This window comes from Pantherophis guttatus, chromosome 14 (genome assembly GCF_059756535.1).
Source record: "Pantherophis guttatus breed Tessera chromosome 14, ASM5975653v1, whole genome shotgun sequence".
NCBI classification, from domain to species: domain Eukaryota; kingdom Metazoa; phylum Chordata; class Lepidosauria; order Squamata; family Colubridae; genus Pantherophis; species Pantherophis guttatus.
In genome coordinates this window covers 13973866-13990600 of record NC_142076.1, presented here as the reverse complement: position 1 = coordinate 13990600, position 16735 = coordinate 13973866, and the positions used below count along the sequence as shown (strand labels likewise).

The 16735-nt window shown below is 43.3% G+C and overlaps 1 protein-coding gene across 2 annotated transcripts in view; it reads left to right on the top strand.

Annotated features, from left to right (window-relative positions):
* SNX29 (sorting nexin 29) overlaps positions 1 to 16735 on the top strand; it is a 181904-nt gene that overhangs the window by 72585 nt on the left and 92584 nt on the right. For both annotated transcript variants that reach the window (XM_087878406.1, XM_060692920.2), the window contains exons 16-18: positions 1374 to 1490; positions 8933 to 8988; positions 9295 to 9376. In XM_087878406.1, the coding sequence (XP_087734532.1) occupies positions 1374 to 1490; positions 8933 to 8988; positions 9295 to 9376 (255 nt within the window). The remainder of the gene's footprint in view (positions 1 to 1373; positions 1491 to 8932; positions 8989 to 9294; positions 9377 to 16735) is intronic.

The window sequence follows — 16735 nt, the reverse complement described above, 5'->3', positions numbered from 1 at the left end:
TAAGGCCAAGCGTTTATTTCAGGGTTCAAAAAAAATATAAGACAGGGTCTTATTTTCAGGGAAACGCGGTAATAACAATAACTTGTAACTTGACAGATATTGTAAGAAAACAATATCTGTCCCCAATTATAAATAAATTTCCCCACTGGAATGTAAGGCATAAATTATCATTTCTATTGAAGGCAGACTCTCCTCCCCTGGTAAGGGCTATCACTCGATATCTTAAAAGGATGACAGCAATACGAGCCAGTTACATCGAAAAGAATTTCATTGATTGTAAGAAAGATGAGCTGAGTTAGAGAGGAGCTATCTTATTTGGGATATCTAGTTTTGGAAATCTAGTTATTGAACTTCGATATTGTTAAATTTTAAATGTCATATATATTTTTAGACTGTTATTTCTGTAACTGTTTATTTTATCTTTTTTGTTTTTTTTGAAAAGGCCTTCGGGCTATTCAATAAAAGAATTACACTAAATTACAATAACTTTATTGTCATTGTACATGTATACACATGTATATCCATACAATGAAATTCACTTATTTTTATTTATTTATTTATTTTATTTTATTTCTATACCGCCCTACTCCCGAAGGACTCAGGGCGGTGCACAGCCAAACAATAAAACGCATACATACAAAATTTAAAAGTAGAATAAAATCAAATTAAATAATTTTGGCCCCGACAAATTTAAAACCCCAAACTTTTTAAAACCAATTTTAAAATTGAATGTATAAAATATTAAAAGATATTTAAAAATTAAAAATCTTTTATAAAAGACCAAATCCAACATACCCAAAGACTAAATCCAACACACATAATCCCCAAACACACCCCCACCCACCAAAAATTCCCCACCCCTAAACCCCCCATGCTGTCCAACATCTCACTGATGGTGGCCCTTTAGTTCAATGTTGAGTGCAATTATAGCTCTGGGATAAAAACTATTCAGAAAACGTGCGGTCCGAGTTTTCATTGTTCTGTATCTTCTGCCAGAAGGCAACAGTCCAAAAAGATTGTGAGCAGGATGGGAAGAGTCTCTGAGAATGTTATGCAACTTCCTCAAACAGCAAGATTCGAAGATGTCGTCCAGGGCTGGTAGCTGGAGCCCGATGATATTCTGGGCAGTTTTAATGATTCTCTGTAGAGCTTTTTTGACCATTACAGAGCTGCTTCCATACCATGCAAGAATGCCGTATGTCAGGACACTCTCAATGGTGCTGCGGTAGTAGCTCAGAAGTAGATGCTGAGATAGATTGATCTTCCTGAGCATTCTCAGGAAGTACAGCTTCTTCTGTGCCTTCTTCACAAGCACTCATTTCCCCATAGCTGAATTTGTCGGTTGTGTCTGTGTGTGTCTGTGTGTGTTCCAGGTGGCGGAAATGCACGGGGAACTCATCGAATTCAACGAACGGCTCCATCGTGCCTTGATGGCCAAAGAAGCCCTCGTGACGCAGATGAGGCAAGAACTGATCGATCTGAGAGGACCGGTAAGCATTTCCTTTGTCTAAATAATCACCGTCCCTCTCATCCTGGACCAGTGATCGGCAAACCACGGCTCGCGAGCCACATGCAGCTCTTTGGCCTCTTGAGTGTGGCTCTTTCCACACTCGTGATGCCCTGGCCAGCTGTGGCTGAGCCGGGAGCGTGCGCACGCGCAGAGAGACCCTCCTCAAGCGAGCGCCGAAGCTCAGGAAAGGTGCGCGCAGGGTGAGCAGCGGCTTGCTTAAGGAGGGTCTCCCCACGTGTGCGCATGCTCCCGGCTCAGCCACAGCCGGCCAGGGCATCACGAGAGTGGGAGGAGGAGGAGACTGCAGGAGAGAAGCTGCCTTTGCGCCACATTTGCACGTAAGGCAGCCTTTGCTTCCTGCTGCTTCAGGCTGGGGTTTGCACCCTCCGCACTCAGCCGAAGAGCTGCTGGGGGTGGGGGATGAAACAGCAAGGCGATGGCCCTCCATGAAATGGCGAAGCTATTTGGCTTGCGAATCCTAACGTCCGCTGCAGCCTTATGTTTATCTCGCCCTGAAGATTTTATTCTGAAATTTATAGCCAGCAGGGCTTCAATTAAACTCTTGTCCACCCCAATGTACCGGCAAGGCATGTAATAAAGAATTCTGCCACCAAATTATTTTATACGGCGCCATTATTGGGAAGGACACAGTCCCCTTGGGTCTCATCATCATCCCACAATTACGTCCCTCCCAGAAGCCCCATTTTGCTTCTTCAGAACATCACAATATATAAGCTCGCCGCTGTTCTGCCCCAGCTACGGACCCCAAAGAACACAGCACACACAAAGTTTGTACAAACCTTCGTTTACTAAATTAAATCAGGTTTTTTTTCCAAACAAAGGCTGTTAATTAACTTTCTTAACAGCCTGCAAGAATCCAAAGAATAAATAATCGTAACCTTACTATGGTTGGCAGAAAGCCCAGAAGCAATTTGCAGAGAACGAAGATCAAGACGCGAAGGAGAGTGAATGAAGTTGTTCCCTGCAAATTGCTTCAGTCGGCGTTCCTCCTTAAATAGGCTAAGGGAGTGGCCAATTAGCCCCCAAGCCTTACTCTCGAGGAGACCTCCTCCTGAGGAGCCACTCCTGCCTTTTGGCAGCTCTGCGTGCCCTTGCATTGAGAAGAGGCTCCTCCTCTTCTTCCTCTTCACTTATGGGAGCTTCTGGAGGTTCTGAAGGCCCTGGCTGAATCCCCACCTCTGGCACCACATCTTCTCCAGCCTCCTCATTTTCCAACTCGAGTGCCAGCTGCACAGGCTGCTGGCGCAGCACCACACCAGCCTCCTCGCTGTCCGAATCAGCTACTAGTTGCACAGGCCACGTACGGGCCACAACAGCCACGCATTCACAAGTCTAGAAAACCGCTGGGGGGGGGTCAAGAGAAATGGACGCCTTTTCACATCCCGGTTCATTCCCCCCCCAATTGTTACATCCTGTAATCGGATCCGAATGGTTTAATTCGCAATTTGTTCTGTGCTGCCATTTTATTCCTGGCGCTATGCAGTCAATCCTTGATTTACGGCCATTCGTTCAGTGACCGTTACAACGGCCCCGGGGGGGAAAAAGGTGACTTGTGACCGGCCTTTCGCACTTACGACCATTGCAGCATCCCCATTGTCATGTGATTTACGTTGGATGCTTGGCAGCTGACTCATATTTATGACGGTATTGCAGTGTCCCGGGGTCACGCAATCCCCTTTTGCGACCTTCTGACAAGCAAAGTGAACGGGGGGAAAAAGCCCAGATTCACTTATCAACTGGGTGACTAACTTAACAACTGTAGTGATTCACTTAACAACGGCGGCGAGGAAGGTGGTAAAATGGAGCGAAACCTGCTTAACAACGGTCTTGCTTTAGCGGTGGAAATTTTGGGCTCCATTGCGGTCGTAAGTCGAGGACTACCTGTACTACCTGCCCCATTTTGAGCCTGGAAGGCCTCCTGCACCAACCTTAAAGCCAAAACAGGGCACCGGTGTGTGTGTGTGTGTGTGTGGCACATGCATAGGGGGCTCCAGGGCGCATACGCTCTTTGGGGGTTCAGCACTCAGCACCAGAAAGGTTAACCATCACTGCCCTAATACTTCGCACTTACAACCGCTGCAGCTTTCCCATGGTCGCGTGATCAAAATTCAGACTCTTGGGCAACTGGATCATATATATATATATATATATAGCGTGCTCAGTAAGTATGTGAAACCCACAGCTGGACAAGTCGTTGTGCATATGAGCTCTTCAGTGTTCCATAAGATTAAAAGATGCACCTACAGTGAATCCTTGACTTTTCAACCATTCATTTAGTGACCGGTTGAAGTTACAACGGCACTGGAAAAAAGCCATGAATGACCGTCCTCACACTTTACAACCATGGCCGCATTCCCACAGCCACGTGATCAGAATTCGGGGCGCTTGGCAACCACAATGGTTGCAGCAACCTGGAGAGAGGCTGTCACATGAGCGCCATTTGCAACCGTCCCAGCTGGTTTCAGACAAGCAAAGTCAATAGGAAAAGCTGGACTCTTTTAACGACTGCGGTGATTCAATTAATAACCCTGGCAGAAAAATTCATAAAATGGGTTGTGACTCCTTTAGCAACCACCTCGCTTAGCAGTGGAAATCCAGGTCTTCGTTGAGCAGGTTGGGGATTGCTTGCACCAGTGGTGGGATGTTGCCAGTTTAACAACTGGTTTGGTGAGCGCACGCGCCTAAGGCGCTTGCGCACAGCACTGAAAATGGAGCATTTAGAAGCTCAGCTGCTTACCTTCCAAGTCAGCAATGGTAAGTAGAACAGCGAGGGGGGTGGAATCAGCTGTGTTGCGCGATTGAGATGAGCTATAAAGCAGGAAATAAAGGACAGGATAGAGCAGGGGTGGGCGGGCGGGGCCAACTGATCATCGGCACTACCGGTTCGTGCGAACCGGCTGAATACCAGCTCTGACTTGCACACATACATTTCCTTCTTAAATCAGAAATGTGCAACTTATCTCGGATGGGCCTTTTGATACTTTCGTTTCACAAAAGCGGAGAGAACTCTTATTTTTGCTTAACCCTTGACGATGAAAGGTGACCTCTCTTCAGTCTGTAAAGTGGCCTATTGTTTTTATTGACATTTTAAAAGCTGGCTTATTTATCTCTTACTGGCATCCAAAGCCAGTAAGAGCAGCGAGGGTTTTTATAAAAGAAAAAAAAAAAAGAATAACGTCTTTAAAAAAAAATCAAGCTAAACTGAAACGGAAAAGAGGCTTTCAAAATAACCTTTCTGTACCGAATTTGTTCTGCTAAGTGTTGAAATTATACATGCTGTCAGAAATCCATCTCTGTGTGTGTGTGTGTTTGGATGTGTACGTGCATAATGAAAAGGGAGAACAGCAAAACACATAACATTTTACATACCTCGGCTGTGTGCACTCCCTTCATCACGCCCTGAAACTGGCAAACAGGCAGGTAGGTAAGTTTAAGGCTAAAAGCTAAAGGTAAAAATTCCCCTCGCACATATGTTGTTTGTGGCTGCTAAACATTTTTTACGAATTCTGCCTAAACCGCAAACATTTAACTTTCGAGCTGAGGTCAAAGTAAAGGTTAAAGTTCCCCTCGCACATCTGTGCTAGTCGTTCCCGACTCTAGGGGGCGGTGCTCATCTCCGTTTCAAAGCCGAAGAGCCAGCGCTGTCCGGAGACGTCTCCGTGGTCATGTGGCCGGCATGACTCAACGCCAAAGGCGCACGGAACGCTGTTCCCTTCCCACCAAAGGGGGTCCCTATTTTTCTACTTGCATTTTTTACGTGCTTTCGAACGGCTAGGTTGGCAGAAGCTGGGACAAGACACGGGAGTTCACCCCGTTACGCAGCGCTAGGGATTCGAACCGCTCAACCGCCGACCTTTTGATTGATGTCGAACCCGAAGACCAGCTGGCCGGCGGGAGGTGCACGCGCATTCGCGGCGGATCTGAGCTGGGGCAATGGTGGGCGTGCCCGCAGAGAGGGCTCTATGTGCCACCTGTGCACGCATGCCATAGGCTCACCATCACAGGTATAAGGTCTCCTGCCTTGAGCAGGGAGTTGGACTAGAAGATCTCCAAGGTCCATTCAAGCCCCATGAGTCTATACAGGGAGTCCTCGATTTACAACAGTTCGTTTAGTGACCACTCAAAGTTACAAACGACACCGAATCGTGTGACCTATGACCGTTGTTCACAGTTACGACCTTTGCAGCGTCCCCATGATCACGTGATCAAAATTTCAGAAACTTGGCAACTGAGTCATATTTATGATGCTTGCAGTGGCCTGGGGTCATCACCCTTTGCAATCTTCTGACCTAGCAAAGTCAACAGGGAAGGCAGGTTCACTTAACAACCGGGTTTACTAACTTTTCAACTGCAGCGATTCACTTAACAGCTGGCGCAAGAAAGGGGGTAAAATGTCTCACTCAACCACAGAAATTTTGGGCTCAATTGTGGTCGTAAGTCGAGGACGGCCTGTATTTTGTTGGGTGGATATTCTTAATAATTAATGTCGGAAGGATTATAACATTACAATTATTAAATACTATTTGATATTGTGAAACATTAACAATATTTGTTGAAGGCTTGTTTTGGGAACATTGCGTTAACTTGGTGGTTTTGTTTTAATTGCAAGCCATCTTCAGCTTGTCAGTTTTCAGTGGCATATCCGTTAAATGGATACATGCCTCTCTTTTAAGAAATGGAGGCAAATTATTAAATTTAATTAGAGTAGCAATTAAACCAGTTGGGGGCAAGATTTAGTTCTAACGTTGCTGTGTTAGAACTTGTTGAAGGATCTAGTCAGAAGTTTGATCCTAGCGGAATGACTGAGAAAAATAATTTGATTTTATAATTTTCACACTCAAGGGTGAAAGCTTTTAAGGCGACTGTCAACAAAAGCTGAAACGAGCACGTACAATAGCAATCATGGCAGGATCAAGAGGAATAACTGCAATTTTTAAAAATGTTATGCTTGCTTGGAAAAAAAAAGTGCATGATTTTATAATAGCTATTAATGTCCAGAAAGCACGTAGATTAAGGCGATCTAACACATCAAGAGAGCCGAAGAAATGTAGTTTTAGCCACAAGTTAAGTGTGCTACATCCTAGGTCACTTATGTTTTAATCACCCGAGTCATTAATTCTAAAAAGAGCGTGAAGGAAATTCAGAAATCGAAACCATGCTATTGATCACGTTCAGCTAACAAGAAGCAATGGGTGGAAACTAATCAAGGAGAGAAGCAACCTAGAACTAAGAAGAAATTTCCTGACAGTTAGAACAATTAATCAGTGGAACAACAACTCCAGAGGTTGTGAATGCTCCAGCACTGGAAATTTTAAAGAAGAGGTTGGACAACCAATTGTCCGAAATGGTATAGAGTTTCTTACCTGAGCAGGGGGTTGGACTAGAAGACCTCCAAGGTACCTTCCAACCTATTCTATTCTATTCTATTCTATTCTATTCTATTCTATTCTATTCTATTCTATTCTATTCTATTCTATTCTATTCTATTCTATTCTATTCTCTATAGTAAAGAGCCTTGGTGGCGCAGCAGACTAAAGTGCTGTTAACTAGCACCAGCTGCCTGCAATTAGTGCAAGTTCGAATCTCACCAGGCTCAAGGTTGACTCAGCCTTCCATCCTTTCGAGGTAGGTAAATTGAGGACCCAGTTTGTGGGGGCAATAAACTGACTTTGTATAAAAAAAAGAACACTGCTTGAGGGGGGGGCAAAAAAGGCCTACTAAGCAGGTATATACAAAAGTATGATGGTTATTGCTTAACGCATTGTAAGCCGCCCTGAGTCTCCGGAGAAGGGCGGCATATAAATCGAACCAATAAATAAATAAACAAATATTCCTATTCTGCATTTCCATTCCATTCCATTCCAATGTTCCGTTCTGTTCTACTCTATTTTATTGTAATATTCTGTTCTGTTCTATTCCTATTCTATTCTATTCTGCATTTCCATTCCATTCCAATGTTCTGTTGTACCCTACCCTACCCTACCCTACCCTACCCTACCCTACCCTACTCCTACTCCTACTCCTACTCCTACTTCTGTTCTGTTCTGTTCTGTTCTATTCTATTCTATTCTATTCTATTCTATTCTATTCTATTCTATTCTATTCTATTCTATTCTATTTTCTATTCTATTCTATTCTTTTTTTTTTTTTAAATAATTTTTATTGAATATAAATATTAAAAAAGACATACGTAACATATACACAACGAACATTTATACAACATATACACAAAAAGAATATAATTTCTTCTTAAGCATTTTTTCAGAGTGACGTTCTACAATTCTACTTATAATATATTCCTTCACCTTTCTGTAATCTAATAATATTTTTATTACATATATATGTATCAATCGGTAATATATCCCCTATATTTTTTGTGTATTTCTAATTTTTAACCAATTATACCAACTATTCCATATTTTATAATAGTCTGATTCTTCTTTTTCTTGTAATTCTTTGGTTAACCTATCCATTTCAGCGCATTCTAAAATTTTCCCTATTACTTCTGTTTCACTTGGTATTTTTTCTTGTTTCCAATTTCTTGCGTAGATTATTCTTGCAGCAGTTAATATGTGAATTGTAAGATATTTAATATCCTTAGGGTATGATTTGTTAAATATTCCTAATAAAAATGTTTCTGGTTCTTTTTCAATCTGTGTTTTTGTTATTTGTTCCAACCATTTTTTGATGTTAGACCAAAATTTCTTTGCTGCCGGGCATGTCCACCATAAATGATAGAAAGTCCCTTGTGCCTTTTTGCACTTCCAACAAATTGGGCTATTTTTAGGTTGTATTTTTGCCAATCTGGTTGGAGACATATGCCACCGATAAATATTCTATTCTATTCTATTCTATTCTATTCTATTCTATTCTATTCTATTCTATTCTATTCTATTCTATTCTATTCTATTCTATTCTATTCTATTTTCTATTCTATTCTATTCTATTCTATTCTATTCTATTCTATTCTATTCTATTCTATTCTATTCTATTCTATTTTCTATTCTTATTTCATTGACCACCCTAAATTTAAACTCCATTTCTTTAAGGCTGACATGTTTTGAATCTTACCGTAGCGTTTGTGCTGCTTGCAATTATATGGTCAGCTCTCATGCTCTCATGCTTTTGAAAGCTCTTGAGGATTCTATTTTTTTTTTAAAAAAAAGAAAGTGTTTGCCAAGAGGTAGGGAATAATCTATAAAAAAGCCATGCCATGCTGAGACTTCTATTTAAATATCATCCCCTGGGAATGATAGGACACAGGCTGTTGGATTTAGGAATTAATTTTGGGAAGTTTGCTGTGGGTTGCCTGCTTGCCGCACTTGCCTGCTCTTTAAGACAATAGGTTAAGTAGACCCAGCGTTTAATGATATTTTTTCCTTCCTTCCTGTTATTGCCTAGGTGCCCGGAGATCTCAGTCAAACCTCTGAAGATCAAAGCCTCTCAGATTTTGAAATGTAAGTTGTTTGAAAGTTTGATGCGTTTATCTCATTCCCGAAACAACTTCAAAAGGGAATGATTTTGAAGTAAAATGATTCATAATTCAGGGTCCTTTCTGTTTTGGGGCATGTAGTCCCCATCTTGTAACATAACCATCGCGTTCTTGATTTTGGTTCCTTATTCCAAGTGCTTTGATTATCGGTAGCATCTATCAATGGAATCCGGTTTATGGCTTGTTTGTTACTTCCGTGCAAGATTGTATGTGCTGATTGATTGATTGATTGATTGATTGATTGATTGATTGATTTATTTTTGTCATCCAGATCAAACCGAGCACTTATAAACGTCTGGATCCCTTCAGTCTTTCTCCGTGGGAAAGCAGCAAATGCATTTCATGTTTATCAAGTAAGCGTTCTGTTCAGCGAGGGTACATTGGATGCAGTGGTGGGATTCAAAATTCTTTACTACCGGTTCTGTGGGTGTGGCTTGGTGGGCGTGGCTTGGCTTGGCGGGCGTGGCAAGGGAAGGATACTGCAAAATCTCCATTCCTCCATTCCTCCATTCCTTCCCCATTCCAGGGGAAGGATACTGCAAAATCCCCATTTCCTCCCCACTCCACGGGAAGGATACTGCAAAATCTCCATTCCCTCCCCACTCCACGGGAAGGATACTGCCAAATCCCCATTCCCTCCCCACTCCAGGAGAGGGATACTGCCAAATCCCCATTCCCTCCCGATCAGCTGAGACTCGGGAGGCAGAGAATAGATGGAGGTGGGACCAGTCAGATGTGGTATTTGCCGGTTCTCCGAACTACTCAAAATTTCCGCTACCGGTTCTCCAGAACTGGTCAGAACCTGCTGAAACCCACCTCTGATTGGATGACTGTCACTATCCTAGCTTCGACATCTCGAAGAAGCCACAGAGTTCATATGGTTGCAATTGTCTTCAACTTCCATGTGTGGCTTTATGTACAGGTAGTCCTCAACTTATAACCATTCATTAGGGACCGTTCAAACTTAGGACAGCATTGAAAAAAACATGACTTAATGGCCAGTTTTCACACTTACGACCGTGGCCATTGTAATCAAAATTTTGAATGTTTGGCAACCGGCTCCTATTTATGATGGTTGCAGTATCCCGGGATCACGTGATCCCCTTTTACGACCTTCTGACAAGCGAAGTCCATGGAGGAAGCCAGATTCACTTAACAACCGTGTTACGAATTGCAGTCATTCACTTTAAAATTGTGCCAAGAAAGGATGCAAAATGGGGCAAAACTCACTTTAACAAGTGTCTCGCTTAGCAACAGAAGTTTTGGGCTCAGTTGTGGTTGTCAACTGAGGATTACCTTTATGTATGTAGGTGTACGTAGCCATTTCTGAAAGATCCAAAAGATAATTGTATTTCAAAGGACTTTTGGCCCACAGTGTAATTATTGGCTGACCATTAAGGTAAACGTAAAAGTTCCCTTCGCACATATGTGCTAGTCGTTCCCGACTCTAGGGGGCGGTGCTCATCTCCGTTTCAAAGCCGAAGAGCCACCGCTGTCCGAAGACGTCTCCGTGGTCATGTGGCCGGCATAACTCAACATCAAAGGTGCACGGAATGCTGTTCCCTTCCCACCAAAGGTGGTCCCTATTTTTCTACTTGCATTTTTTACGTGCTTTCGAACTGCTAGGTTGGCAGGAGCTGGGACAAGTAATGGGAGCTCACCCATTACGCGGCACTAGGGATTCGAACCGCTGAACTGCCGACCTTTCAATCGACAAGCTCAGCATCTTAGCCCCTAAGCCACCGCGTCCCTTGGCCGACCATTAGTTATGTCATATTACTATATCATCTGTGTTTTTGCTGCATTGCGCACCACCCAGTCCTAAAAATTGGGATTGTAGACAAAAACTGCAAAATAGCCATTAAATAATTTTGTTCCCCCATTTGTATTAGGAAGATAATCTGATTAGATAAACTCAAGGTCATGCCACCCCATTAGAAACATTTCTTCATCTCATTATTTTTCATCGCTGTAAAATTCCTTCTGGTCATGTTTACTTAACTGCATGCAAAATCAACAGAGATGAAACATTCTGGAAAACGCCAGAATATTCTAGTTTCTTTCCAGAATGCTTCAGTGTGTTGTCTGTCGTTTTCGAGAAGAAAATCTAAAACTGGAAGACATTTATGGTGTCCTGAAACGGCCCAATTAGAGCAGGCTGTTGGAAGATTTGCTTCTGGAACCCCCCCCCCCCCCCCCCGCAAAAAAACCCTGTCAAAATACCCCAGGTAAATCTGATCACAATGTCCCAAAAGAAAAATGGAACAATAGTGTTGTTTTTTTTTTTTAACATCTCCACTGTTTGTTTGTTTTTTTTGAGCTCGCTTTATTGTTGGAAGTGCAGGAAGGTGGATAATCGATAATTCTCGTGTTGTTCCCTGTTATACATGTTTCTATTGCTTTGCAATTCACTGATTAAGTACGCTTCCATGTCCAGGATAAAAAATACGGGTGACGGGGTTTTTTTTCCCCCTCTGACAACTTCCTTTGGGATTCAGTGGGATTTTGATGAAACCAGAGATGCTTTTAGGCAGGGGCATCAAAAGGCAACACACATTTAAAAAACAGCAACAGCAAAACAAAAAGGTAAAGGTAAAGGTTCCCCTCGCACATATGTGCTAGTCGTTCCTGACTCTAGGGGGCGGTGCTCATCTCCGTTTCAAAGCCGAAGAGCCAGTGCTGTCCGAAGACGTCTCCGTGGTCATGTGGCCGGCATGACTCAACGCCAAAGGCGCACGGAACGCTGTTCCCTTCCCACCAAAGGTGGTCCCTATTTTTCTACTTGCATTTTTTACGTGCTTTCAAACTGCTAGGTTGGCAGAAGCTGGGACAAGTAACGGGAGCTCACCCTGTTACCCGGCGCTAGGGATTCGAACCACTGAACTGCCGACCTTTCGATCGACAAGCTCAGCGCCTTAGCCACTGAGCCTCTGCGTCCCTTAACAAAACAAAACTGGGCTTTAGTTTAGTTTAGTTTAGTTTATTTGATTTGTATACCGCCCTACTCCCGAAGGACTCAGGGCGGTGAACAGCCAAACAATAAAATACATAGATACAAAAAATTTAAAAACCAGATAAAATCAAATTAAATCATTTTGGCCCAGACAGATTAAAACACCCCAATAATTTAAAAACAGATTAAAATTGACATATTTAAAAAAGGGAAGAGATTTAAATGTAGGTAGTCCTCGACTTGTGACCAGAGTTAGGGCCAGAATTTCCATGGCTACGCAAGATAGTTGTTAAATGAATCCCACCTGGTTTTACATCTATGGGGGGGGGGGGTTAATCGAATCACTGCAGTTAAATTAACGACACGGTCGTTAAGCGAATCTGGCTTCCCCCCCATTGGCTTATTGGAAGCTGGCTGGGAAGTTCGCCTGTGGCAGTCCCGTAACTCAAGGACGCTGCCACCGTCATGGATACCTACAGTTGATCCTGTGACTGTCGGGATGCCGCAGTGATTGCTAAGTATGAGGAGTTGGGTTTTTTCCTCTCCCAGCGCTGTGATAACTTTGAAAAAGGAAAGCCTCTTCCAGCCACCTTCTATTTGTCATTTATTTTTTTCCTCTCACATTTAAACCAAAATACTTTGCTCTGGTAGTTAAGCAGGAAAAACATATGTGCCAGCATATTCCATTGCGTAGCAATTATCTTCTTTTAATGAGGCAAGAACGCATTTCGTATTTGAGACTTGGCAAGCTGTCATCCTCGGGTCACCGATAAGAGAGGGGAAATGTTTGCTTCCTTTTCCTCGTGCATGTTCCCACATTGCTTGTCTACGGGAATGACAGTGTGCAAATTGTTTTGCAAGTACTTGGAGATAAGCTGACTTTAAACCCAGGGAAGACACTCGGCATCTTCAAGCTCTTGCTTTGACCCAAACATCAAAGTCATCCACTGGTCTTCCCGCCAGAAGATTATCAGCTGATACTTAAGTCTGCCATTTCTTTGTTGCTCTGAAATTGGATGTATTAACTGGAAGGATTGTCCAGAGTATTAAAACTGAACATGGTTGGGTTCCTTGGCTTTGATTTAGTGCATTGGCTAGGCCAAGTCATTATCATCTGTAAACAATGATTGAAGGTCGTTTATGTGTCTAGGCGTTCAATAAATCTTGGCTTGGTTGATATCTAAATTCAGGTAATACGGATCATCTTTCTATATGCCCGTGATGGCGAACCTATGGCACGCATGCCACAGGTGGCACGTGGAGCCATATTGGTGGGCACGCGAGCATTGCCCTAGCTCAGCTCTGGCGAGCATGTGTGCGCCGGCCAGCTGATCTTTGTGCCTTCAAAGCCCACCAGAAGTCGGGAAACAGGCTGTTTCCGGCCTCTGGAGAGCCTCTGATGGGGTGGGGAAGGCCGCTTTCGTCCTCCCCGGGCTCCTAGAAAGGCTCTGGAGCCTGGGGAGAGCGAAAAACGGGCCTTCCGGTCCCACCATGCCATCACGTGCCAAAAGCGGGAGCGGGGGGTGGTTGTGCATGCATGCGTTGGGGGGTGGGGTGCATTGAGTTATGGGTGTGGGCATGCGTGCATGAGCCCCCTCCCACTCCCCACACATTTGGCACGTGACGGCACAAAGGTTAGGCATCACTGGTCTAGGGCAAGTCATTATCATCTGTAAACAATGATTGAAGGTCGTTTATGTCTCTAGGCGTTCAATAAATCTTGGCTTGGTTGATATATCTAAATTCAGGTAATACGGATCATCTTTCTATATGCCATGTGGCCTTCACTCTGGTTTATACGTTGACTGTGATCATTAAGCTATGATCTGCTTAATTATGATTTGCGAAGGAAGACAGAATTGACTCAGTTCTCCAAACGCTTAAGTCATAACTCGGAGTTTAAAAAGCTATAGTGGCTAAGCTCTACAGCCCAATAAGCCCAAATCAAAGAAATCATATGTTGGCTTGGTGGCATACAAACCATTACGGACCGATAGCCTGGCATCATCATCTCTGTATCTTTGGATGTTGGATTTTTTTCCCGATCCAATATTTGCTCTTGCTTCATGTCTGTTTCTGTTGTTCCTAGTGACTGGCCGCTAAGAACATTTCTTGGACTTGTTTTGCGGCGAATCAAGGTTTTTATTGAAAGTTCTTAGAGAGACACTTCGAAGTTTCAATTTACAACTAACCTCTAGGTGGTGATAGCTACCAGAAGCCTACTTACTGTTTTGGCAGGAACCAAATAATTCTTGTGGACATATCTGTGTTTACAGTCTCATTTGCTTCTGAGTCAGGTCTCACCTCCTCCGCAAATCTTCCACAGACACTATAGTAAATTTAATAGTCCCCTTCAGTGGGCAGGTGTTGACATATCAAACATTGATAAATTATTGGGAACATAGACGCTCTTTGTAATATTGTTTGAGGGAGGATTTTATACAGTAACTGTTACAGTAGAGCTATGTTAGTAAGCTATACATTTTTTTTTTTTACAAATGTACGTGTAGAGCAGATGGAAATAATTCCTGATATCAGTGCTAAATTTCCTCTAATCAGCATAGGTGAATAAGTTACTTTACCTGTAAATTTAGCAGCTTTGGTGTAGCACTGTTACGTATAAATGACATGCAGCATTTTTTTTAAAAATTTGATTTATATGCCGCCCTTCTCCGGAGACTCAGGGCGGCTTACAATGCGTTAAGCAATAACCTTCATCCTTTTGTATATATTTTGTATATTTATACAATGTCAGCTTATTGCCCCCACAACTGGCTCCTCAATTTACCTACCTTAGAAAGGATGGAAGGCTGAGTCAACCTTGAGCCTTGGCGAGATTCAAACCTGCAGTAATTGCAGGCAGCTGGTCTTAATAACCAGCTTAATAACAGGGTGCCTTAGACCACTGTACTACCAAGGCTCTTCAAACTTGAACTTTCTGTAAAGGTAGTCCTTGATTTGTGACCACAATTGGAACCAGAAATTCCATTGTTAAGTCAGTTGCACTGGATTTTACAGCCGTGATTCTTAAGCGATCCACCGCAGTTGTTAAGTGAATCACATGGTTGTTAAGCAAATCGGGCTTCCTCCATTGACTTGTTGGAAAATCACAAATGAGGATCCCATGAATCCAAGAGGCTGCCACCATCTTAAATACATGATGGTTTGCCAAGCATCCTTTGATCATACAATCATACAAGAGCCTTGATAGTACAGTGGTTTAGTGCACCCTGTCATTAACACAGCTGCCTGCAATTTCTGCTGGTTCAAATCTCTCCAAGGCTCAAGGTTGACTCAGCCTTCCATCCTTTCTAAGGTAGGTGAAATGAGGACCCAGTTTGTGGGGGCAATAAGCTGACTTTGTATAAAATATACAAAAGAATGAAGGCTATTGCTTAACGCATTGTAAGCCGCCCTGCGTCTCCGGAGAAGGGCGGCATATAAATCAAATAAAAAAAATAAAAATTAAAAAAATGTGGGGTTGCTGCAATGGTCATACGTGTGAGGAGTGGTCATAAGTCACTTTTTTTTCAGGGCTGTTATAACTTCAAATGGTAGATAAACCAATAGCTGTAAATCGAGGACGATCTGAAACCCAAGCTGAAGCTTCAGTACCCTGGACAGCTCCGGGCCTAGAATTTGCTTTGCTGAAGGCTGGAGAGGAACTGTTTCTGGCTAATTCAGCAAAGTGGCTTTGAATTTAATTCCGCCTTCCGTTATTCTTCTTTTTCATACTTTGAATCAGTGGTGAAATGTAAAATTTATTACTACCGGTTCTGTGGGCATGGCTTGGTGGGGGGGGGGCGGTAATGTGACTGAGTGGGCGTGGCCAACTTTTTTTTTTTTACTTTTACAACCATCTTTTCTACAACCTCTTCAGCTGAAGAGGTTGTTAAAAAATGCTTTTAAAGCCTCTGACGATCCCAGCTGACTTGCCTTTTAAAAGCCTCTGATGATCCCAGCTGACTTGCCTGATTGGCAGAGGCTTTCTTTCTTTTTTTTTTTTTAAGCCTCTGATGATCCCAGCTGAGCCGCACGATCATCAGAGGCTTTTTTTTTTTTTAAAGCCTCTAATGATCCCAGCTGACTTGCCTGATCGGCAGAGGCTTTCTTTCTTTTTTTTTTAAAGCCTCTGATGATCCCAGCTGAGCCGCACGATCATCAGAGGCTTTTTTTTTTAACTTTTAAAAGCATTTTTTCGGCCAAAGAGGTTGTAGGAAAAATGCTTTTAAAAATTAAAAAAAAAAGCCTCTGATGATTGCGCGGCTCAGTTGGGCAATGGGGGTTGGGGGCAGGGATTTTTGCTACCGGTTCTTCGAACCACCCGCCTCCATCGCTACCAGATCGGGCGATCTGGTCCGAATCAGGAGCATTTCACCCCTGCATGGTCCCCCCCCCACCCCATGAATGGTTCAAGCCTAGTTTGGATTTCAGATGTTTTCTTCCTGGCTGTTCTCCTTGGGCTCTTGCAGGTCAGCATACAGATGATTTTACTGTAGATTGTGCAGTTTTGCCTAGTAGTGATTGAGGCTCCAGCTAGAAGTCAGGAGACGATGAATTCTAGTCCTGCCTTAGGCATGAAAGCTGGCTGCTGACGTGACCCCACACCAGCCTCCTCATCGTCGGGATCAGCCACGATCCGTGCAGGCCGCCGGTGGGCCACAACAGAACTGGGCATGGCTAGTCTAGTGAAGAGAAGGACCAGGGGAGACAGGATAGCAGCCTTCCAATATTTGAGGGGCTGCCACAGAGAGGAGGG